Source organism: Mytilus galloprovincialis, chromosome 6 (assembly GCF_965363235.1).
Source record: "Mytilus galloprovincialis chromosome 6, xbMytGall1.hap1.1, whole genome shotgun sequence".
Lineage (NCBI taxonomy): Eukaryota > Metazoa > Mollusca > Bivalvia > Mytilida > Mytilidae > Mytilus > Mytilus galloprovincialis.
The window spans coordinates 27,005,045-27,029,845 of record NC_134843.1 but is presented as its reverse complement, the minus strand read 5'-3'; the positions used below and the strand labels follow the sequence as shown (position 1 = coordinate 27,029,845).

Below are 24,801 nucleotides of genomic sequence, written 5' to 3'. Positions count from 1 at the left end.
ATTTTGGTCTCTTATAGTCAGTTGATTCATTGGCAATCATACCACATCTTCTTTTTTTATATAGTATGATGCACTGTACATTAAGTATCATTATTTATTGAAAATAATAGTCGCATAATTAAGATTTAAAAAATTTATCACATTTAAAAAATTGCTTATGTGAAAGTGTAACTTTTTTCCATTATGCATGATTTGGATTCATCTGGTGTGTTAAGAAATTGAGTACCAAAGTGTTGAAGAGGGAAAATTATCATATATTTCTGACATAATCTACTACCTATTCACATATTCAGCATGCATTTCTTGTTTAAAATATGCCGATATTAAAACCACCATAACTATCTCCTGTCCCGATATGAATGGAATATCTGTTACTGGACGATAAACACTTGTTCATAACTTTCATTCATTTTTCTCCAATTAACAATTCAGCCTAAGACTTGAAATTCAACGGGATATAGTATATATATTTCGCATCGATGTTATTTGATTAGTGTTCATTTTGAATCCTTTATTTCGGTTTATTCATTCGTTTCTATTTCGTTTCTCACTGCTGCTTGAATATGTTCATGTTTCTGCTAATTATTATGTGAATAGGTAGGGAAAAAATATCAGAAATATATGATAAGAATTAAAAAAATTCCTATACTTGTTAATTAAAAAGCCCGGAATTTTTTTCACAGCCAAAAGGCGGGTGTTCATGGCTGTGTTTCTGTCCATAAATTTTCCTGATCGTCACTTTATTAGTAAATTTTTCAACACACCTCATGAAACCAAATTGAAATGGAAAAAAGTCACACTTTCGCATATGCAAGTTTTAAATGTTGCACATGCATTTGTAGAATCTTAATTATACGAAAAGGGTAAGGTACAGGAAACCAAATGGCGCCCTCTATCAATTGAGTATTGAAATGCACCCCTCCCGGACCCCTTTGACCCAAAGATATCTATGTAAAACGCTAGATAAATTCGTAAAAATTATATATATAGATATGTTAAGATTTATCAACTATCAGCATGGATTTGTTAACTTCATTTTACAGATCATTACATTTTAAAAATGGCGAAAAGAATAAAGGCTATCGTTTTGGTTTTGTCTTTTATGTTATTTAGTTTTTATTTGTTTATTTTTATGGGTACCGATCTGAATGTGTCGCCTATCTTGTCGACACCGAGTCTTTTCAACTCCGCATTGCTGAGGGCAAATGTACGGAAGCCGATAAGATCCATTCAAAAAAAATTTATTTATGTGGTTATCTCGACATAACATGTCGTTATAACGACATCGCTATGTCGCAGTTTCGACATAACTTGTCGTAATAACGACATCGCTATATATATATAACAGTGTTAGAGTTAGATTTTATACTGACAATTTTTGTCCGTCCCTCAGCGGGATTCGAACTCACACCTTTGATACACTACAGCACCAATCGCTTAGCCTCATGTCCAGCGCTCTAGACCACTCGACCACATCCGCTATATAAAAATATAACTTCAATAGTCGTAGTGTTACCTTGTCACGGAAGGTGAATCTAGAGATAGACGTTGAGACACGTGTTTTATATAAACTTATTGTATTGACTGGTGTCTAGATGTAAACTTGTCCAAAACAAAAGTTTTAATTTTTGATAAGCTTGAAAAACCCGGGATTATACTAGCCGTTTTCGCGGACGATCCAGGAGTAGATTACTATATTTTAAAATGTATATCAGAAGTTAAACACTATAGATCACTTTGGAAATAATTCTCACGCCAAGGTTCAAGTAATTGAAGGGTTTTTTTTCGACAACCTATGTGCCAGGGAAAATACAATTCTGTTCAAATTTTTGACCATGGGTAAAAATGTTCGATTTACTTGCAGAGTGTCAGATATATTTGTATTGGGGTTGAATTAAGATATAGAAATTTTACAATGACAGATGATATGCACCTTAAAAGTGTTATATTAATGTTATATTAAGATGTTTTTGTAGTATAAAATGTATCGTTATGCAATAACAATATCACATAACAGTTTAGTAAAATGACAAATCAGTATGAAAACGTAGCTCCATACTATATCCAGATGTCTTCATAGTATGAAATATTATCTTCGTAACACAGTGAAATGACAGAATAGTATGAAAAGGTAGCTCAATGTTATATCAAAGTGTCTTTATAGTATATAAATTTTTCTTAGTGATATAGCGAATTGACAGAGTATTATAGTCAAATGTCTTTATAGTATGTAAATGTACCTTAGTGATATAGCGAATTGACAGAGTATTATAGTCAAATGTCTTTATAGTATATAAACGTATCTTAGTGATATAGCGAATTGACAGAGTATTATAGTCAAATGTCTTTATAGTATATAAATGTATCTTAGTGATATAGCGAATTGACAGAGTATTATAGTCAAATGTCTTTATAGTATATAAATGTACCTTAGTGATATAGCGAATTGACAGAGTATTATAGTCAAATGTCTTTATAGTATATAAACGTACCTTAGTGATATAGCGAATTGACAGAGTATTATAGTCAAATGTCTTTATAGTATATAAATGTATCTTAGTGATATAACGAATTAACAGAGTATTATAGTCAAATGTCTTTATAGTATATAAACGTATCTTAGTGATATAGCGAATTGACAGAGTATTATAGTCAAATGTCTTTATAGTATATAAACGTATCTTAGTGATATAGCGAATTGACAGAGTATTATAGTCAAATGTCTTTATAGTATATAAATGTATCTTAGTGATATAGCGAATTGACAGAGTATTATAGTCAAATGTCTTTATAGTATATAAATGTATCTTAGTGATATAGCGAATCGGCAGAGTATTATAATCAAATGTTTTTAGAGTATATAAATGTACCTTAGTGATATAGCGAATTGACAGAGTATTATAGTCAAATGTCTTTATAGTATATAAACGTATCTTAGTGATATAGCGAATTGACAGAGTATTATAGTCAAATGTCTTTATAGTATATAAATGTATCTTAGTGATATAGCGAATTGACAGAGTATTATAGTCAAATGTCTTTATAGTATATAAATGTATCTTAGTGATATAGCGAATTAACAGAGTATTATAGTCAAATGTCTTTATAGTATATAAATGTATCTTAGTGATATAGCGAATTGGCAGAGTATTATAATCAAATGTCTTTAGAGTATAGAACATTTGCTTCATGACATATTTCTAACCTTAATGATGTGGTTATTCTTATCATAAGGCAGTTGTGGCGTTCCATAAATATATCTATTGACATATTTGATCATTTCATTATAAGGACTTACAATAATTTCCCTTTCGTTTCTTCGTCATTTTCCTCATTTTACTTGTCTTTTGTGATAGTTTCAGTTTTACAAGATGTTGCCTTTCATATTGCAATAAAGAGATTGTATGATATAATATGACTGAATAATTTCAAAGGACGAGGAACACTGCTGTTTTTCTTTAATGTAATTTTGTATGACCTGCTGTAGGTTATTTTTGAAGGTTTTACTGACGATGTTTAAATTCTCATTTTACCGATCCAAGGTCATAACAATATCATTGTATACTTCGGCAGGAAATGTGACAAACAAACAGGAAGTTAATTGTTGGTTTATTGAACATATTTTTAAACTCGTATGTATGTACGTCATACTTTCGGTCACTAAATTTGTCTATTGGTTACGTTTTATTGTATGATATCATAAAAACAAAATCGAAGAATATTTCCTTTCCATCGCCTTATCAGATACGATATGCCACCACAAACAAATAGGTAACCGACTCATTCAATTTCAAAACAGCTTTAATGCAAAATCCAGACAACAACGATAACCTGTCTATAATACTTCAGATGAAGATTGTTTATAGTTGGAAATATGACAAGGTGCCCAACATGATCTAAAATTTGAGAACCTAACGAATTTCTTTACTTTGCCAACATGTATTTCTTTGTTTGGAGAAAGCATGGGCTCCAGTATATATCCTGACTTAATTTATTAGGCTCTATGCACTATTTATATGCTTTTTTTTCAATGTGTTTGAGGTCTTTTTGGTTCATTTTGTTTGTGCACCAGCTCGGTTTGTAGGTATTTGAAGAACACCACTATAACATATTCCAAATGAATGGCTACGGACTTACAAGAAATTTGTAATAACGGGTAATTACCCCTTAAAATAAACAGAGAAATTTCTCATGACATAGTATTTAGATGCATTGGATCAATTTAATTATCAAAAGCTGAGATAAAACTTGTTTCGTATGAATTCTAATAACATACAGTAACATTGTGTGCGTAGATAGTCTGTTAACAAGATTAACGTTAAATAGACATAATGGTTTATTTAAGATTGATTAAAGGCGAAATAAAATCATTTTCAAGTATTATTAAATATTTAACCCTGTTCTTATAATACATTGTACACATACAATCTTTCATATAACAATAATGTAAAACAGAATATATCGTCATATTAAAGCCAAAGCGGAAGGCTAACCGTTATTGCAAAAACAGTCGAAAGGTACGATTGCTATCATTGATGAGTTGTTTCTAATCAGATTTCAAGCAACAACGTATATACATGGGTGACGCGTCCCTGTCATATGTATTGCATCGACCGATGTAATACTTAACTTGCAACACTGTGATCTAAGGAAGTGCAATGATCAAACTTAATGTTAATTAATGACGTCATTTCTGTAAAAGATCATCATGAACTGACTGCATTGTAATCACTAAACCAGCAATTTGTAAGAAATGTTAATTGTTCTTTGGTATTTTGTACATATTCTGGCTCACCTGAAATAAATAACCAAACTATTAATACAACTATTAACTAGTAGATGTTTGAATATATATTAACAATACATGACTAATTTCTTGAGGATACTATTTCTATCATCTGTTTCATTTTTGAATTTCAGGTGTTAACTGAAACTATACTATTTCAAAAATGTAAGTAGATCAGGATTATGTTAACATTCCACCCAGAGATAAAACATCTCCTCAACTATTCATTTCGAGGTTTTTATAATAACTTTCTTTGACATATATGTAGGTATGACAGGAATGCATAACCTGCAGTTTTCGTGAATTATCATTATTTCAAGAAACGCAATAGCTTCAAAAGAATGCCGACCTGACGACAACACATTTTTGGTCTGATATTATACATTCAATGACGAATTCCGATTCGATTTCTTTCTGTCCTGCAAGTATGTCAAAATTGCATACTAGTACATGTTTACTCAATCCTTCCTTTCATATTGTCTTTAAATTCAAAAGGACACTGCAGAATATAGAATCATTCTTATTATGACCTAATAATTTTATAATCAGTAAAAAAATGACTGAATAATAGATTGTGTTTTTGTTGAACTTCGGTGTTTCTGTTGTTCCTTTATCTTCTTATAGTTGATGTGTTTCCCTCAGTTTTAGTTTGTAACCCGGATTTGTTCTCTTTCAATCGATTTATGACTTTTGGTCAGCGGTATACTACTGTTGCCTTTATTTACATACCTGGTAATAAACATTTTAAAGCTTCAACTGCTGCAGCTTGAAGTTCACCGTTTGATCTTCTCCTTCTTAGCAAACGAACAAGATGGTCACATGTATCTTGTGCTTCCCCATTGCAAAATATTTCTGAAATGAATTATGAAAAATGTTTCACATATATTCATTACTAGTATTCGAATTTAAATTGTTTTGTATGCAAATAAAACTGAGAACGTGTATTGTTTATTACATTCATATACATGCTCATACAGAAAGAAGTTTTAGAACAAAGTATTGCGGGAACAAAATGATTATTTACAAGTGTGTTCTGCAATGAATATCATTATTTGAAATTATCATGTATTGGATGCATACTGGTATTCTGAATAAAATTGAGAATGGAAATGGGGAATGTGTCAAAGAGACAACAACCCGACCACAAGGCAGACAGCAGCAGAAGGTGACCAACAGGTCTTCAATGCAGCGAGAAATTCTCGCACCCGGAGACGTCCTTCAGCTGGCCCCTAAACAAATATATACACTAGTTCAGTGATAATGAACGCCATACTAAACTCCAAATTGTACACAAGAAACTAAAAGTTAAAATAATACAAGACTAACAAAGGCCAGAGGCTCCTGACTTAGGACAGGCGCAAAAATTAATATATCTTTTGTATAATTTGATGACTTCATAAAGTTAAAGAGGGGATTCTCATCTGTCTTACTAAAAAGTAAAATAACAAAAATACCGAACTCCGAGGAAAATTCTAAACAAAAAGTCCCTTAGCAAATGTCAAAATCAAAAGCTCTAACACATCAAACGAATGGATAACAACTGTCAGATTCCTCACTTGTGACAAATCTTTTCTTATGCAACTAAACATGGTTTTATGGTTAGCTAAACCTTTTACTTGTATGACAGTCGCATAAAATGGTTCACTATATTTCAAATGGCGTGAATAAGAAAAGGTATGAACGCCACACAAATCATTACTTCGGGATAAGACAGGACGTAAACCTTCAGTCTTAATCATTGTTCAATTTACGAAGTTTACCTTTATGCTCTTTTTGTAACTTTGAAACAATGCTGCATCCATGAATCTGTATTTCTGTATTGTCTGGATACAATCGAATGACCTCCATTATTTGCAAAAGCATATGTTCTTTTACACCATACTCAACATGTTCTGGTACTGAAAAAAAAATTTTGGGATTATTTTTTGTTTTTGGAATATTTCTTAAAGATTGTTAGTTGAAGCATATTTTGTTGTTTAAAATGACAAATGAATCAGACACAAGTTTTACTACTTTTTCAAGGAATGTTAAAAGCAAACATAATTTCCAATTGAAGATCAAGAAGTTAAAGGTGTTTACTTGCTTTTATGTGGACGAAACGCGCGTCTGGCGTATATACTAAATTTAGTCCTGGTATCTATGATGAGTTTATTTATCATCTTAAAAAATGAAAATTTGAATACTGCCAGTACCATTCTATAGGGTTGTGTGTATGCGGACTCTTTGTAAGGTTAAATCAGATCTTTTGGTGTCTGCAATGATGCAACTACATGCAATCCCATACTTTTTTAAAGGTGAAAACTCCTTCTCGTCAATTTATCCTTGCAGAACGTAAAGTAATTATTTGATAAAAAGTATATAAAATAACATTTTCTGATACAAATCTTCTTACTTTTTACTAATAATGTATCTAAAGCCATCAAACACACATCTACCAGTTTCTCTACTGTGGTATGCGTTTTTATCGCGTTTAATGCAAGTTTAACTGCACTATTTTGCACTAAAGAATCTCTGCAAGCCTCTGCAAGAATAAACATTACAATTTATTATTTTTATAACATGTTGTTTCTATCATAAAATTGCTGATTTACGGAAATGCATATGACGTAAGGATCCGCCTTGTGGTAACATTCTTTAATGAGTTTATTGTTGAAACTATACACTGCTGATTGAGGAAACGGTATGGATTGTATTGTAATGATCTGTAATTAGTGTTTGATGTGTAAAACAGGAGATACAGGTGTTGAAATAAACACATTTTATAAAATGAAGACATTATTTTAAAATATTATAATCAAGGACATGTGAATGATGTTTGTTTCAATTTCCTAAATTTATATTTGTGCAAAATGAAATAAATTATCTACGTTACTATCGACCTTTTCTTACCATGCTAAATTAAACAATTTCTAAATTGCTTTTGTTCATAACCTATGTAAAAACCCATGTTCCTAATATACATATTCTGATTAGTGTTCAAACGTAAAAAATATTACAAAAGCATTTATTCATGTAAAAAGTATGCAAAGCGTCAATACATACCGTTGTTATCTGAAATATACACTATTGCACCACAGCAAATAAGTTGTATGTCACTGTTATCAATTAAGGCAGTCATGCATTTCTTCATCACATTAAACACATCTATACTTAAATCTTTATCATCTGTTTGAAAAATGAAAAAAATCATACATCTTATTCAATATTGTATGGGTAAAAGATAATTTGTTAATAAAAGAATTAATATCGGCCTTTACAAGTATGTAGAACACACACCTAAAAATTAATTAAGTGTATATTTGGGTTGAGTTTGATTTGCTCAGTATTTAGTTTTCTATGTTGTGTGTGGTGTACTGTTGTTTGTTGGTTGATGTTTTTTTTAAAGTCGTTGCTTTCAACTTATTAGTTTGATTGTCCCTTTGTTATTTGACGAGTCTATTGAAGACGAAAAGCGCGTCTGCGTACCAAATTTTACGCCTGGTAACTTTCATAAGGTTTAACAACCACTGTATCGATACCACAGTTGGTAGTGGTTACATCCTAAGGGTATCACCAGCTCATGATTAATATGCAAAACTATTATAACATGAATTATTATTGATATGATCATATTCAAATATTAACTGTTTACAAGACTTTCAATTGTCGAAATAATAAGGATATTCTACCCTAGGAATAGATAACAGTAGCTTAGCTTTGCAAATCTAAGGGAATTATTTGTCGTAATTGCTTTTCAAAATCGTACTTTTGTTTATTCGCATCTCACTGATGAGTCTTTTGTAGACGAAACTAGCGTCTGGCGTACAAAATTAGCCAGGTATCTTAAAGAGTTGTAAAACCTTTGGGAATTTTGGGTCCTGAATGCTCTTTAATATCTGGCCTTTTAACTTTTAACGCGCGTCTGGTGTATAAAATTATACGTCTGTTATCTTTGGTAAGTTTTTATTCTAGTGCTACGTTGAAAGTGAAACATAACACCTTTTTTTACTTTTGAGCCGTTGATCTAACGCGCGTCTAGTGTATAAAATTATACGTCTGTTATCTTTGGTAAGTTTTTATACTAGTGCTACGTTGAAAGTGAAACATAACACTTTTTTTTACTTTTCAGTCGTTGATGTAATATGATCAATATTAATATGATCAATATATTGTATTAAAATAATTAAATATTGTTTTGGTAAATTTTAGGCTAGTAAACAAGTTATCGAACATCATTGTGTTGTACATTTTGTGTAGTTTGCTTAAGGTGGATAGGATTTCTTCCTCCATCTTGGATTTGGAAATACCAGAAAACAAGGTCTAGATCTTTAATAAACTGTGCAAACTTTTAGAGAAGTAGGTATTTCATGTGTAAGAACTTTCACTTCAATATAGAAATTGACATGTTTTATTATATTTATGGTTGTATTTTAAAAAAAAACACTTTTGGTTGTTTTTTTCTAACTTTGCCACATAAGGGGAGGCAACTCAAATGCAAGGGCAGATAATTCAGATTAAGGTACTATTACAATAGAATGTGTTAGTTTTTTACCTATTGTATAATGTAGCAAGAAAACGGGTCCGGTGACCCATTGTTTTCTTTTTCTTAACTGAAAGCATACTATAAAAGCTATCTTCTCATATGTTATCTCAAAATTATATGGTGTAGTTTACGCTTTATTGCCGAGATTTGGGGTTTCCATGTATAATCTATACAAAAAAATTTGAACACCGTGTAGCGTGAAAATAAGCCCAGTGACCCATTCTTTTTTATTTTATTTTTTAAAAAAGCATTATATAAACTACATTTTGGCAAATTATTGAAAAATTCTATGGAGTATAATTTAGACACCCCATCTACCTTAAACATTAAATTCTCCACATTCAAAACAAAATCATTGTTTTTGCCATGAATCAGTTCCTGAGGAATGATAATATCATTAACATTGAGATAGTTATCAGCATGCCCTATATATACTTGGCAATGAACGCACAAAGTTAATCAAAGGAAAACGAAAAGTTAAACAAAGGTGATCAAACTGATACAAAAGATGAAGAAGCTATCAAGAAGAAATGACAAAACTATAGTTTGATCGATGGGTAAAACTAAAATGTTCCTGTAATTTATATCTTTGACAAAACATAAGCTTCATATTATGGAAATGTATTTATCAGTAAATTGACTGCTCGGTTTGTGCTGTATTTTGCTTGTAATGTAGGTTTTTTTTTCGTATTTTCTGTTTGTATTTTTATATCTGTTTTCGTCCAATATATAAACTTTTGATAATTTTAATTTCTAGTAATAAGAAACGATATTATGAATAAAAACTAATTGGTTTCATTTCGCAAAGAAGATAACATTAATAATGAAATATGCTTAGACTAGTATTAAGTACACTGCATACAAAAGCGGAAAGTATACAGGGATAGGTTTGTCCGTTCATCCGTCTGAATATATTGTCTTAATTTCTTGCTAATGTATGAAACGTATGAAAACTTTCTGACAAAAGAAGGTTCGAATGCAATGTGTGATATCTTCGAGATAAACATGACTTCTGCATCTACAGTATATACAAATTGGCGATTGGGTTTAATTGTTTAAATCTGTGCGCCCGTTTTGTTTTGAATTAAAGGGGAAAAAAACATGAAAATATCATTTTCAAGTATATATATACCAAGGACATTATACGGAGTATTTAAACAAAGAAATGATATTATAATTCATTCTTATAATATTTATGTTGTAATACAAATGCAACAGAAACACATATAATTCCATAATGATAATAACAGTCACTACAACAGCACTAAAGTGAAAACACATCAAAGAAACCGGATTATGCACCAGACATGCGTTTCGTTTACATAAGATTTCTCAATGGCACTCGATTCAAAACAATTGCAATGCAAAATCAAATCATACGAAGACGACGAGCAATGATTTAGTGACCAAATATTAAAAAAGAATGTTCAAACTACAACTTTATGTAATTAATAGTTGGAGTTTAGGAAAACCTTAGAGTTTAATGTATTGAAAATTTACAGAAAATGAAAATGCTAATGATGTTTCATATTTGTACTGTATTGCTGTCACATGGTGTTTTCATTTTAGCGATGTTCATTCATTTTGCCATATAAGCGGGATATTTGCCTAGCCATAAAAACAGAATCAACCGATAATTCTTTTTCTTAAAATGGGTTCTAATAAGTAAGAAATAGACATTTGTTATCAAATAAATCGTGTCTATCATTAAATCGTGTCTATTGACGTTTTTTATTTTCGGTTGCGGTTCAGTGTTGTGTCCTCTTTTAGTTGATGTGTTTCCCCAAGTTTAAGTGTGTAGCCCGGATTTATTATCTCTTAGTCGATGTGTAACCTTTAAACAGCGGTTTACTACTGTTGCCTTTATTCATATCAGCACATATAACCAAACAATATCAAATATATAACTTACACAGCGCGACTGCAGCTAGAACTTTACAACAGCTGATTTGGATGTTGCTGTCATCTACAAATTCGTTTATCCATTTGTAAATAGTCAGTATAATGTTTTTCTCTCTAAAGGAATTGTACCTATTCTCTAGATAAAGAAACAAAAATCAAATTTGAAAATTAATGTTGATGATCTAAAATTATTAAGATTAATATTTACAAAATTAAAATAAAATTGGTTTTAGACTCAAATGTCAGAGTTGCAGTATACGTACTTATCGTTTGTAATTTTAAAGACACAATTATCATAACATTAATATTTTCAAATTCAATATAAAGAAAAGGAATGTCCACTAATATTTAAAACATTATCAAACTAAGGAATACATGTATACCAGATGACATGACAAAAACTGCAATAACAACTCCAAATGTGTGCTTAAAGTTAGAAGTAAATGAAAATCTAAAACCAAACATTTTAATATAAGAGATATTGATTACAATTAACATACCAGTTTGAAGCATGTTTTCATAAAACCGACTTAAACTCAGAACTGCCTCTGAATTGTGGTCTGTCATGTTTATTATTTTCAATAGTACTTCTTCAGCTTGACCAATGTATCCTTCATCTATTCCTATAGTAACAGAAGCAAATTTTGTACCTCAGTGTGCGTCTTTGATTTGGGATTTTCTCATTGTAGAAGCAACCGTGATATTTAATGGTTATATCTACGTCATTTTGTCTATAGAGATGGATAGTCAGTTCATTGATAATGATACCCTATCTCATTATTTTAAGTATTATGTTTGCTACCGAGTTAATCGAAGAACCTTGTCTATGGTTAAAATCTACAACACTTGAGAGAACTTGTGTTGAAGTTCAGATGTTTCATCATTATATCAAATCCCCTGCTACAATTTTCTTTGATTTCTGTCTTACTTGCGTCTCATCTCGTTGACCTTTAATCTCCTTTTATTCATTTATTGTTCACAACAAAGAAATCGTATTAAAACATATGGTGGGGTTGTTGTCGCTTTGACCCATTCCCCATTTCCATTCTCAATTTCATTTTTATTTAAAAAAATCAACTTGTATACATTTCATTTAGGGATGAAAGTAATATCAGTGTGACAAACGTTAGGACTATTTAATACATAACGGTGTGTATACAAATATATATATATATTATCCACAGCAAAAAAACAACACTGGTTATAACTGTAGAACCTACCTAAAATTGCTGATATTCTAGTCAAAATGTTGCTTGCAAATAAAAGAATATCTGTAAATTCTCGAGATACACTTTTGGTGCACAATACTGTTCTTATTATCTTTATGCCATCTTCCTCCAGGAAATTATAGCAAGCATCATCTAATATAGAATGAAATAAAGCAAAATCAAATTATTTAAAAAAATGTTTCTGATTTCAATTAGACATAAATGATGTCTTAAATGTTTTCTGCAGATGTTAAACATTTTAATTCCATTTATTTAAAAACCAAGTTATACACTCTACTCATATATGAAAAAGAACCAACCGATTTCTTTTTGATACTTTTCAAATGAAGATCATTCATGCATAATGGTTTAATTTGAATATTGCAAAGAATTCTGATAACATATTCTATCGATTCCAACATTCGTCAAGTTCTTTAGGAGTAAAATGTAAAATCACAAAAAAGTAAAATCACAAAAAAGTAAAATCACAAAAATGTTTTTGTACATTAATTGCGTACTAAACTCTATGGCAACGTTATTTTACTTACCAATTTCTATAACATTGCAGATGGTCTGAAGTGCTGGTAGTATATTAGTGCCACAATCGCTCTCTGTCGTCATTGCCTTTAATACTGCTGATACACATCCACTTTTCACTGCTGTGACTTTGTTTTTGTAAACTAAAAAGGAATAAATCGGATTTGTTTTATCGAAATGTTGTTCTTAAAAATATGAATAGTAAGAAGGATAACTCTAATATATTTTCATACTATTCTTGTTTGTTTTATTTTCTTTTCGTAATTTTAATTTTTTGATGCAAGAGTTCATAGTATCGATAAACAATAACTTTATGTAGTGGTTTTATGCGACTGTCATGCAAGTGAGAGGTTAAGCTAGTCATAATACTAGGTATAATCCGCCCTTTTCTACACAGGAAAATGCATGTACCAATTGAGGAATATGACAGATGTTGTCCATTCATTCGATATGTTTGAGCTTTTGATTTTGCCATTTGATTAAGGACTTTCCATTTTGAATTTTCCACGGAGTTGATTATTTTTGTGATTTTACTATTTAATCATTACCGTTAGCTGTTATGTTGGTTAAGGCTAAACATCCGATCTCTTGTAACTCTTCCGATGTCTCCAATGTCAACATGGCGGATACTATAACCTTAGAGCCACCCTCTGTTTCAATGTGTAATCTATGTTGCTCTACAAAATGGATTAATTGGAATTGCACATAATATACATGAACGTTGTTAGTTTGTATCATCCGTAAATCAACTAATTGAATAAAAAACCCATCAAGCATTTACAACAACACAAAGAGACACGTGGCTTTTATTAGATAAAAGGACACTAAAAAACTCTACCATACTTTGCACAACAATCTCATTGTATAATACAAGGAAGATAAAAACATGCAGTTAACCATGCCACATTAAGATATGTATCAAATAATTCAAAAGACCATTATGAGATGGTACGCATAACTATTTCGATCGATCTATAAACAGACAGAAATTGAAAATGAGAAGTAGTACTCAAATGAGCAACTATCCAAAGAAGAAAACAATGAAACTTAAAATATCTACTACATCTTGGTCCATCATTTGAAGATAACTATGTGTCAGTGACCTTCACGATTACTAAAATATATAAATGTATAAAAATACTATAAGTCATCTACGTTCATATCTGTAGTATTTTAACACCATGAAGTATCCAAGTACAGAGTACTGAAGGGTGTTAAAATATCCATATCTACGGATATGAACGTAGATAACGAATTTATCCCCGGTCTTAGTCTAAATCTTGCGATTTTAAGAGAAATTCGAGTACAAAAGTGAAAGTAACGTTTTTTTTTTCAACATCTTTTATTGAAATTTGGGATTTTGACATATTTTTAATGGAGTGTAGGGTAATACCTTTGGTAGAACCCTACAGGTAGACAAATATAAGACGTTTTTAATCTAATAGGAAGTACACCACTAACTCATGGCCCCATTGCTTTTTATGTTAAATTACCCATTTCAAGCAGGCACACCTCTTTTGTTTTAAGTTAAAATAAAGTGGCAATCATTGCATGTCAAAGCAACACTTTATGGTGTCTTGTACTGAAAAAATCAGCACACCTTTAATGTCATATAAGAAAGACATGGTCCTCAGAACTTCGGATGTACCAAAACAGGTACTGCAGAACTGACAAACAGAGAAAATGTACCCTCTTTTTAAAATTTGATGCAGTTATTTTAACATTGTTTAATATTCACCAGTCCTTCAGCTTTCATTTAATACCAAAAATACCCAAATATTCTACATATTTTGAAAGTTACACTCATGCGTAGGAACTCTTTTGTGTTAAATATGTACTACTTTCTGGTATGTGCACGGGCCGAATTGGTTTTGCTACACCTAGAGACAGAGAAAGTGAAATGGGTCAAATTTGGCGCTCAAAGTTGTGAGAGTTACATCATGGACGGTGTGATGCCAACATGGGTCATTTGCATAGCTAAGTCAGTAGTCCCCTTCATTGACAATGTGGCAGAATAGTGATGCATATACTGAAATGAGTGAAAATAATCGACATAATGAGATCAAATCGATAGTGGATTAAATATCTAATTATACAGACATCATGGATAATCTATAGAATTTGATATTTCATAAGGAACAACCATGAAACGAGGGAAAACGCGCGTGAATTTCCCCCGATGTAATGGGTAGCAACGTCCAATAATATGGGTTAGCAACAATCAGCGGCCATGGGTTTTGTAACGACGGGTGTTAACCAATCAAAATCCTACAAATATACTAAGCGGGGATAAAGATAGATGTCTTATATATTGATATGTTTATTGTCTCATATTTCAACTCTCATGTTTTCTTCATACTTACCATATACAGCTACGTTTCCTATAATCCGACAGCCATGTTCCTGTATAGGGCAATGATCTGGGTACTGTGTCATGGTTTTAACGATTAATGATATTCCTTTGCTTGAAACAAATCGGTGAAGAATCGTTTCTGTGAAAAAGAAGAAAACAGTTGCTAAAATTTTATCTGAATGGAGTGATATTCTTAATTTTGCACTTCAGTGCTGACATGAATTACCATTGATATGGTCATATTTATAAATTAACTGTTAACAAAACTTTTGAAGTTTGGAAATACTAAGGCTTTTCTACCTCAGGAATAGATTACCTCAGCTGCTTGGCAAAACTTTTAAAAATTGTGGTCTTCAGTGCTTTTTAACTTCGTATTTATTTGGCCTGTTTAACTTTTCTGGATTCGAGCGTCACTGATTAGTCTTTTGTAGACGAAACGCGCGTCTTGCGTAAAAACAAAATTTAATCCTGGTATCTAAGATGAGTTTAGTTTGATTAATGAAATTTTCAAATCTCATTCATCTTCATTAGGGATTCTTGTGAGTTCTTTAGATTGTGGTTACAAAACTAAGTTATTCAAAATCCAAAATATTTGTTCTCTTCAAAGAATTATTATGTTTGCTGTGTTCAAAAGATATATTGGCAATAGCAAACGTCTTTGATTTTGCTTTGTTAGGGAAAATTAGGGACTAGTCTACAAATACAAGTAAGATGGATACCAAAAATAATGAATGTATATACATGTACATACATATGTTTCTATAATAAATATGTTTCATGCTGTCGATTAACTTTTTATCTTGTTTACTATCTACATATACATAAAACGCATTACTTTGTATTATTTGTTTAGCTATGTCCATACCTGACACAGTTATAGTTTCACTAATTGCAAACAATAATTGTTCCTGGAGGTCTATGTTGTCTAGGAACATGCTAGTTGCATCCAACAACACTTGGACTATTTCATGGCTAATGTTGACATCAAATGGTTTGTCTGCAAACAAAATACAGGTATACTATATGGTATACTTTCTTCTCTTTTCGATTATGTGTCAACATGGTTTTTTTAAATTCAAGTTTATACATGTATATATTTATTTTCTACTTTAAACCAATATCTTAAAATCTGGGCTAAAGATTTCTAACTAAGGCTAGAATATATATACTTGTTCGTCCATATTGGCAAGCTAGAGGCTCTAAAGAGCCTGTGTCGCTCACCTTGGTTTATATGCATATTAAACAAATTACACACACTAGAGACAAGAATAGAAATTGGCCTAGTAGTTTCAGAGGAGAAGATTTTTGTAAAAGTTAACGGACGTCGGACAAGTTCACTTGGCCCTTTGGACCAGGTAAGCTAAAAAAATAGAATAAGCAATAAAATTGAGAATGGAAATGGGGAATGTATCAAAGAGACAACAACCCGACCAAAGAGCAGACAACCAATTGGTCTTTAATGTAGCGAGAAACTCCCGCACCCGGAGGCGTCCTTCAGCTGGCCCCTAAACAAATATGCATACTAGTTCAGTGATAATGGGCGTCATACTTAACTCCGAATTATACATAAGTAAGTATGCATGCGTGTGTACGTGCAAATTGAATCTATTCTTTAAAATATTCTACAAAGACTTATATTGGGAACATGGTTTAACATCAATGGTGCTTAACCAAAACAGTTTATAGAATGTGTAAGGGTAGGCATGATCATTTATGGTTGGTAGATAACACAACTAAAATGTCCTGCACCAAATCATGAATATTGCAGTTGTTATTAATTAGCTCTTTCTATGTGTGTAGCATTGGCGTTTGTTTCTGTTGCACACCATTATTTCTGTCGTTCCATTGTTTTCCACTGAAAGTAGATGCGTTTCCCTCGGTTTGAGTTTGTAACCCGGATTTTTTTCTCTCAATTGATTTAAAAGTCATGAACACCGGAATACTACTGTTGCCCTTATCTGTTCTTGTCTTACCATGTGCAATTATGTTACAGATTGTCCAGCAACCGTATTCCTGTATTATTTCTATGGTAGGATAGTTTTTCATTCCTTGAATTAGTTTCTCCATGCCACATGAACTGCATACATCCTTACATGATTCCTCTGAAATAAATATAAAATACATTTTATAAGAGACAGGGACAAAGATACCCCAAAAAGAAAAAATATACCATAAGAATACTCAAAAACCGTAAGTCGATGTAAAATCATCAATTCTATGGGAAATGAACCAACAAAAAGAAAAACAACAGTTCACAAAACACAACATAGACAGCTTAAGAGCGATCACACTGAATAGTTTCTGATCTGATGTGAAGATAATCGAAATTGCATATTTTGTGAGTAAGGGTAACGAATATAATTCGCTAGTTATTTAACATAAAACTAATATAGGATGATTAAACTGTATGAATATGAACTGTATACCAAATAATAGTATGAAAAGTCTGAAATGGACAATATTGATTCGCCTTTTGCTATGAAATATATTAGGTATGAAATTTACCATATTTTGTGAGACATGCTAAAGCCCATGTAGCACATTCTAACAACCGTTCATCTTCTCTGCTTCTCTCCAAAGTATGCAGTGTTATTTTCAAAGCACCAGCATTGACAACATCGGTACATATTTCATCTAAAATTGATAACAGTAATTACTATTATTAAGAAAAAAAATAACATTAATTAATGTCAACAACAATCATTATCATATATAGAATATAAATAATAAATATATTACTTTTTATGAAAAACATGTATGTTTTATTTGTTTGTGCCATTCTCATGATTGAATACTTCTTTCTCTTCTTCTGTTTTTGATTAAATATCGAGTCTTGCTAACAAACTAAAGTTATTCACAACAGGATATGACTTGGGTATCACAATTTCATAGCGAAACCATCCTGGAGTTAATATGCACATTTGTTTGACCAATGCTGCTATTATCTCACATGTATATTGGAATTTCACAACTAAATATTATAAGTTATATGGTTCGCTACTGACCCCATACGGATCCATAGAGGGTTAGTAAAATCCATAGGGGGTGAGGCCGGAGGCCGAGTCCCCTATGAATTTTATTCACCCTCTATGGATCCGTAGGAGGTCAGTAGTTAACCGTATAACGAATTTATCGGACGCTGGACTTTTTCTGCGGCGTTTTGTTGAAAAATAAACAATGAAACACAACAACATTAATAGATGACGTCGCCATTAACGCGTCATGAACCCAATATGAAACTTACTAACCCCATACTATAAGTTATATGGTTCGCTACTGAGCCCCATACGGATCCATAGAGGGTTAGTAAAATCCATAGGGGGTGAGGCCGGAGGCCGAGTCCCCTATGAATTTTATTCACCCTCTATGGATCCGTAGGGGGTCAGTAGTTAACCGTATAACGAATTTATCGGACGCTGGACTTTTTCTGCGGCGTTTTGTTGAAAAATAAACAATGAAACACAACAACATTAATAGATGACGTCGCCATTAACGCGTCATGAACCCCATATGAAACTTACTAACCCCATACGGTCTCACAGGGGTCACCACGTGACGGCATTTAACCAATCACAACGTGATAATTCATCTGTGGTCCGATAAGGTCTCATAGGGGGTCACCACGTGACGGCATTTAACCAATCACAACGTGATAATTCATCTGTGGTCCGATAATAAATAACAAAACGACTGTATTCACCTCTGTCATTAATAATTGTAAAAGCCCAATCTTGATTTCAATATTTTATCTATTTTTAACTTTTTACATATATTCTATAGACTTGTGTTGTGTTCTCAATTAAGAAAGCCGTTTTTTGTTAGTTTATGTTTCCTTATAAATAATATCGTGCATGAAAACACATCGAAACAGAAGTGATGAAAAACATTTGTAAGCATGATTTCCTTACTTTTCTTATATTACTTACCATGTACTGCAAAACTTCCAAGCGCTCTACATCCGTTCTCTAATACTTCGTTATTTTCTTCAAACTTTTGCATGGCACCAATAATTACATGTACTCCTCCAATAAACATGAGAGACCTGGCGATGTCAACTAGAAAAACGAAATGACAGTAATTATCATTATTGTTTTGGAAATCAAAGCACTAATTTCATTTGCCATTCAATTTTCCGTTTCCGAAATTTTAAGATGGTTGAATTCATATAATAACCTTCAGCAATGTGAACAACAAAATTGTATGACATGATGGAGTGGTTTGTACGTTGTGATCATTGTTCCTGGAATAGTATACAACATACGTGTGTGCTTTTATTGCGCAATTATATTGCTTTTTGAATGTATCCATACTGGGATCATGTTGCGAAATAATGGTGAAATTAATAACCATAACTGAGTACATGTAACAAGTGAAAACACTACACCGTTAGACTATGAAAGTTTTTGTCATAATGTAAGATACAATATTGTAGGTACTTACCTGAGTTTACTAAATTTGATAAGATAAAACAGCACTGTTTAACAATGTCGCTATAGTCGCCATGCCTTGACATTGTGGTAAGGATGATGGTATGACAGGATTTTTCAATCATGGAATCTATAATATCTATGTTATCTACAATACACAATGAATAAGGAATTAGGAATGTTTTCCATATATTTCAAAATCCCAAAAATATTATCCTCAAAATCATCAGTGTTTAATCTTTGTTGTTTCATAGTTTCTCGATTGGTTGTTTGTTGTGGTTCTAGTTTGTGTTGTTGGGTTACTGTTTCATTGACGTATATCTCACATATACACATGATACATGTGTACTTTTATTATACTTTAATTTTTTAATAACCAGAATTGAAAGAAATATAAATTTAAAATTTCTCCTTACCGGTCATTACAAGATACCCTAATATATCTAATATGGTCTGCAGGAGTTCTGCGTCGTCAATCTTGATTTGTACAAGTTCTATTAGAAATGAGATTCCGTCTTCTTTATGGACATGAACACAATTGGCATCTGTAATTGAAATATGTAAATCTTGTAAGATATGCTCAAACAATCCGAGCTTCCAGGCTACAATAAAATTGAAAATGGAAATGGGGAATATGTCAAAGAGACAACAACTCGAACGAAGCCGATAACAGCCGAAGGCTACCAATAAGTCATCAATGTAGCGAGAAAACTAGACGTGTTACTAGTTTGCAGTTAACTGCATATCAAGCATAATTTTTATAATGTTTCGTATTATTCCTCCAATTTTTAATACTTTTGCTGAAATAATATTATTGTTATAATAATTTGTCTTTGAATGTAACATATCTATCAATACCAATCAATTGACTCATATAAATCCACTTAGATTCACTGTCAGGTCTGATCACGAATTAGCATTTAGACAAATAGTAATATTTTAAAAATCATTGGCACTTCAAATAAACGGAGAAATCTGAAAATGATACATCTTCGATAATAAAAAGGTTTAGCTAATCAAGGAAAGAAAACATTGAAATATATACCTGAATATGATGTCATTTTTAATAAAGTTTGGCAAGCTGATTTTATGAGATCTTTGCTGTCTGTAAACTGTTTCATCGCTTTGATAATACAAGATATCCCTTCTTGTTTCGCCAGCAAAACATGAAGAGAGTCTGAAATGTATTAAAACAACTGAAGTCAGATTAAATGCACTTTAGAAAGAAGAGTTCTAGCTTTAGGTTTTTGAAAAAACTTCTTTTGATTAAGTGAAATATGCTGATGCGTGTATGGCAATAGTGGGTTGACGACTGTATATTTGCTGTATGTATTTTCTAAATGTCATGCATGTCAATCGTAGCTTGACACACGTGGTCGCCTTAGTCTTTCTGTAGTTGCATGGATGGTAATTTTGGATAGACACACGTAGAATTCTATATCAGTATTTGGTTGCATGCAATTAAAGATTTGGCTTGACACCCTACAATGTATGTCTATCTCATTTGAATGTACTAGTATGACACTTGAGGCTTGACATGTGTAGACAAACTATATGCCATTCCAAGTTACATGCAGCGAAATACTGGCTTAATGCATGAAGACCGCCTATGTCATTCCGCTGTTGCATGCATGGGAAAAGTGGCTTGACATATTTTGGCTCCCTATATCAGTCCCAAGTTACATTCAATTGACTGTGTGGCTCGATGCATGTAGGCAACCTATGCCATTCCTAAGTTGCATGCACTGGAATAATATTTTTGGTGCATGTAGGCTGCGATTACGTAAGCGAATTAAACTCGGTGACCGAGGTAGTCATACGTAGGGCGTTGCACGATTTATAAATACATATTTTTATTTAAGACAGAATAAAATCATAACCTAAATACCTAATATTATGCTCGTCCCTAACATTTAAAATCCATATTTTATTTACTTTATATTAAATATCTTTGTTTTAGCAATGAAATATAACAAGTTGAAATTAAACATCTTTATCAAATAGATAAGACGTTTTTAATCTTTAGTGGTGTCACTTTCAACTTTTTTGTTTGCTCAAGCTTTCTCTTTTAGAAATATTGTAATCATACTTGACAGGTCATTCTAAATTACGAACTTAGATTTAAACCATATAATTCCATCTTAAAACAATATCAATATTATTTTATAGAGAATAATATCTGCTTTTTTATGGGACACGATAGATTTGTGTAATGTGTCTTCGAGAGAGAATAACGTTCAGGTGAAAATAACTTATCCTCGAATGTGACCTAGCGAATTACACGTTTCACAGGGTTTGTAATAATATGGTCAACAAGATGGATGCAACGTTTAGAAAAGGATCTGATTACCCTCTCGAAGCACCTGATAGACACCGGTTTTCAGTAGGCTTTGAGTTACTCAGTCTTTATTTGTTTTTTATTTTGTTTTTAGTGGGTTTTTTCCATTGTGTTGTCAGTTTGTTTTCGACTAATGGGTTTGTCTATCCTTTTGGTATCCTCCGTTTCTATTTTATCAACACTTCCATAATAAGAAAACATTATAGATTGCTGTCTCGAATAACAATGCATATTAAAAACTAAATATTTTTCGTGTAACTACTTACCGTCATTAGCGAATGCTGCCATTCTGCGACAGAAATCTGTTTGGCATTTGGAATTGTTTGATTTCTGTTTCATTTCCTTTATTACATCTTTAATTGATAACTTTTCATTAAAGATTGTGGAATGCAATTCGTCTGTAAAATAAAATACAGTTAAATCCGTATGTCCTTGCCCCAAGTCATCTGTTCTCGTAACCACGATACTTACAAAGTTGATAGTTTACATAATAGGAATGCAAATCTATTCAAATCTTATATTATATTTTATATGTTTTAGTGGAGGTTAAACGCCGGGGAAAGGGGTGCCAAGCATGCTTGTAGCATTTTCAACTAATTTAGTCTTTTTTTGAAACAACAAATGAGATGGTATCAAATTGCTAGTAACAGGAATTGAAAGCCTTTATTTGAACAAGAAAAACGGATTTTTACAAATTAACAACGCAAAGGAAAACTGTAGTCTTCAAAAAAATATTATATAAATCCGACAAAGTTCACTTAATGTGTACACATCTTAAAAAAGTATATACAAGCTGTCTGAAGGCTCAGGGTAAAAAGCTTTATACAAAGTACAAATATAAATATTCTCCGACCCACCAACCGCCTGCCTGCCCGGCCCGCATGTTGGGTGGGCAAGCGGTTGGTCGGTAGAAGAAGTTAATTATATATAAAAAAAAAAAATAACATATCATTTTCTCCAATTGACCGACCGCCTGCCCGCCCAGTATTCTGCATATTATTATAATTATAATTTAAATCTGTAAGTTACGTTCAACCTAGGTAAATACTTCTTTTATTATCATATATCAAACGGGGGTCTACGGTTCTGAACGGAATTCCAACAAAAAAGAGTTCCGAAGAGCAGGGATTTTCCTGTTGTGTAATTGTTACCAGTTATGCAGATTTAATATAAGCAAAAGTTCATCATTATGTACATAACTAAATTAAACATGTATTACACATTTGATAGCATAATTCAATGTTAAGTACTTATTGTATTTACTTTGCAGGTGGTAATAGCCTATAAAACATTTGTAATCTGGACTGATTGGAATGTTGCTGAAATGAATTATTTCTAAGCTGAACCACAGCACCCGGCAATATAACGTCTGGACAAATTACTTTTTTTCGAATTATATTTATTTAGTAGGTTGTCTGGTATAGAGGACAAGTAAATAAGTGAATTATCGTTGCAATTCTAACACTGATAATAAAAGTCTTCTGCATAATAGCATATTAAAGATAACAGGATTGTTAAGGGTTGTTATACATGTGGCGAGACCTGGGTTAAAGTAGGAAGTTTTAGTCAACTAAAAGCTATGGTCCCGTTTTGTAAGTGTAACCTTAGCAATAGTTTGACAAATAAAAAAAAGATCGACTGTGCTATAGAAGATACGCCCTACTTGAAGCATATGACAGCTAAGCAGTAAGAAGGGGCAAATCAGGCTTTGGAGGCATTTTATCACAAGTAGTATATCGAAATGAATCTCCCGTAATAGTATTGATCTATTTTTAGCTCACTTATAGTAATTTACGAATGACTAAAATATTTCACGGTTGTTTTTTTTTTCAATCAAAGTACATTCCTAATACAAAATTTCAATCCTGGTATATCTGATGGGTTTATTTCCAAGGGAGAATTACATTGTTATATTCAACAAATAATAATTATCGAAAAAAAAATGTATTACTTATTGCAATCGTTACTAATCGGCCATTCTCGCTTTGCAGTACAATTAGAACGTTATTTCTTCGTGCAACCAGAAAAGGCCGAGAAGTTCCGATTGTAACTTATTATTCTGCTTTTTTTTTACTCAAATAAAAAAAAAATACTTACCTCTTGGAGCCATTGTAGATTTATTGTTTCCTTTGTTATGTTCTGAAAAACGAATAGCATAATATTTGACAATAATTAACATCAAATTCATTTACAGTTCATCTGCACATTCCATCTTTGTATATTCTAAGTAAAAATCAGCTACTGTTTTGTTACAAGGCACTACCTAAGTTTATGCTAGACGTACCAACTAACACTTCTGTTTATATACCCAGCATTTGACACAGTGTTTTATTATTTCAACCTCATTTTGATCACCAGGCTTTATGTCATAATGCTAAAAACTGACATTAGTTAAATGAAGTGCTTTGAAAATCAAAATAAAAGTTTATATATGTATTACTATTAACCCCTATCGAAGACCCTGACTTTTTGCCTTTGATGCATGTACTTTGATGGTCCGTTTAAACATTAAATTAATTGTTTAAGTTTTATCTATAAGGACGTGGAAAGATCGATATAGAATAGAAGTGCCCTTATACATAATCTTATAACTCTTCAGATTTGTGTTAAACAAACACGTATATCATGCTTTTTGTTGATAAACAATGTCAAAGTCAAGAGCTAAATCATAACAACATGTCATTAGGTGGAAAGCTTAGTTTCTGTGAGAAAGTACGCCATTCTAAAA

At 31.9% G+C, this 24,801-nt stretch overlaps 1 protein-coding gene across 2 annotated transcripts in view; it reads right to left on the bottom strand.

Annotated features, from left to right (window-relative positions):
* Nucleotides 1-4,318: 4,318 nt before the first annotated feature.
* LOC143079285 (uncharacterized) overlaps nt 4,319-24,801 on the bottom strand; it is a 30,404-nt gene continuing 9,921 nt past the window's right edge. For both annotated transcript variants that reach the window (XM_076254530.1, XM_076254531.1), the window contains exons 2-21: nt 24,171-24,212; nt 22,340-22,471; nt 20,781-20,912; nt 20,152-20,280; nt 19,749-19,883; nt 19,235-19,363; nt 17,814-17,942; nt 17,282-17,410; nt 16,174-16,305; nt 15,319-15,447; nt 13,504-13,632; nt 12,967-13,098; nt 12,431-12,571; nt 11,711-11,833; nt 11,221-11,346; nt 7,829-7,951; nt 7,179-7,307; nt 6,547-6,684; nt 5,516-5,638; nt 4,319-4,795 (exon numbers count right to left, since the gene is read on the bottom strand). In XM_076254530.1, the coding sequence (XP_076110645.1) occupies nt 4,707-4,795; nt 5,516-5,638; nt 6,547-6,684; nt 7,179-7,307; nt 7,829-7,951; nt 11,221-11,346; nt 11,711-11,833; nt 12,431-12,571; nt 12,967-13,098; nt 13,504-13,632; nt 15,319-15,447; nt 16,174-16,305; nt 17,282-17,410; nt 17,814-17,942; nt 19,235-19,363; nt 19,749-19,883; nt 20,152-20,280; nt 20,781-20,912; nt 22,340-22,471; nt 24,171-24,212 (2,471 nt within the window). In that variant the 3' untranslated portion in view covers nt 4,319-4,706. The remainder of the gene's footprint in view (nt 4,796-5,515; nt 5,639-6,546; nt 6,685-7,178; nt 7,308-7,828; nt 7,952-11,220; nt 11,347-11,710; nt 11,834-12,430; nt 12,572-12,966; nt 13,099-13,503; nt 13,633-15,318; nt 15,448-16,173; nt 16,306-17,281; nt 17,411-17,813; nt 17,943-19,234; nt 19,364-19,748; nt 19,884-20,151; nt 20,281-20,780; nt 20,913-22,339; nt 22,472-24,170; nt 24,213-24,801) is intronic.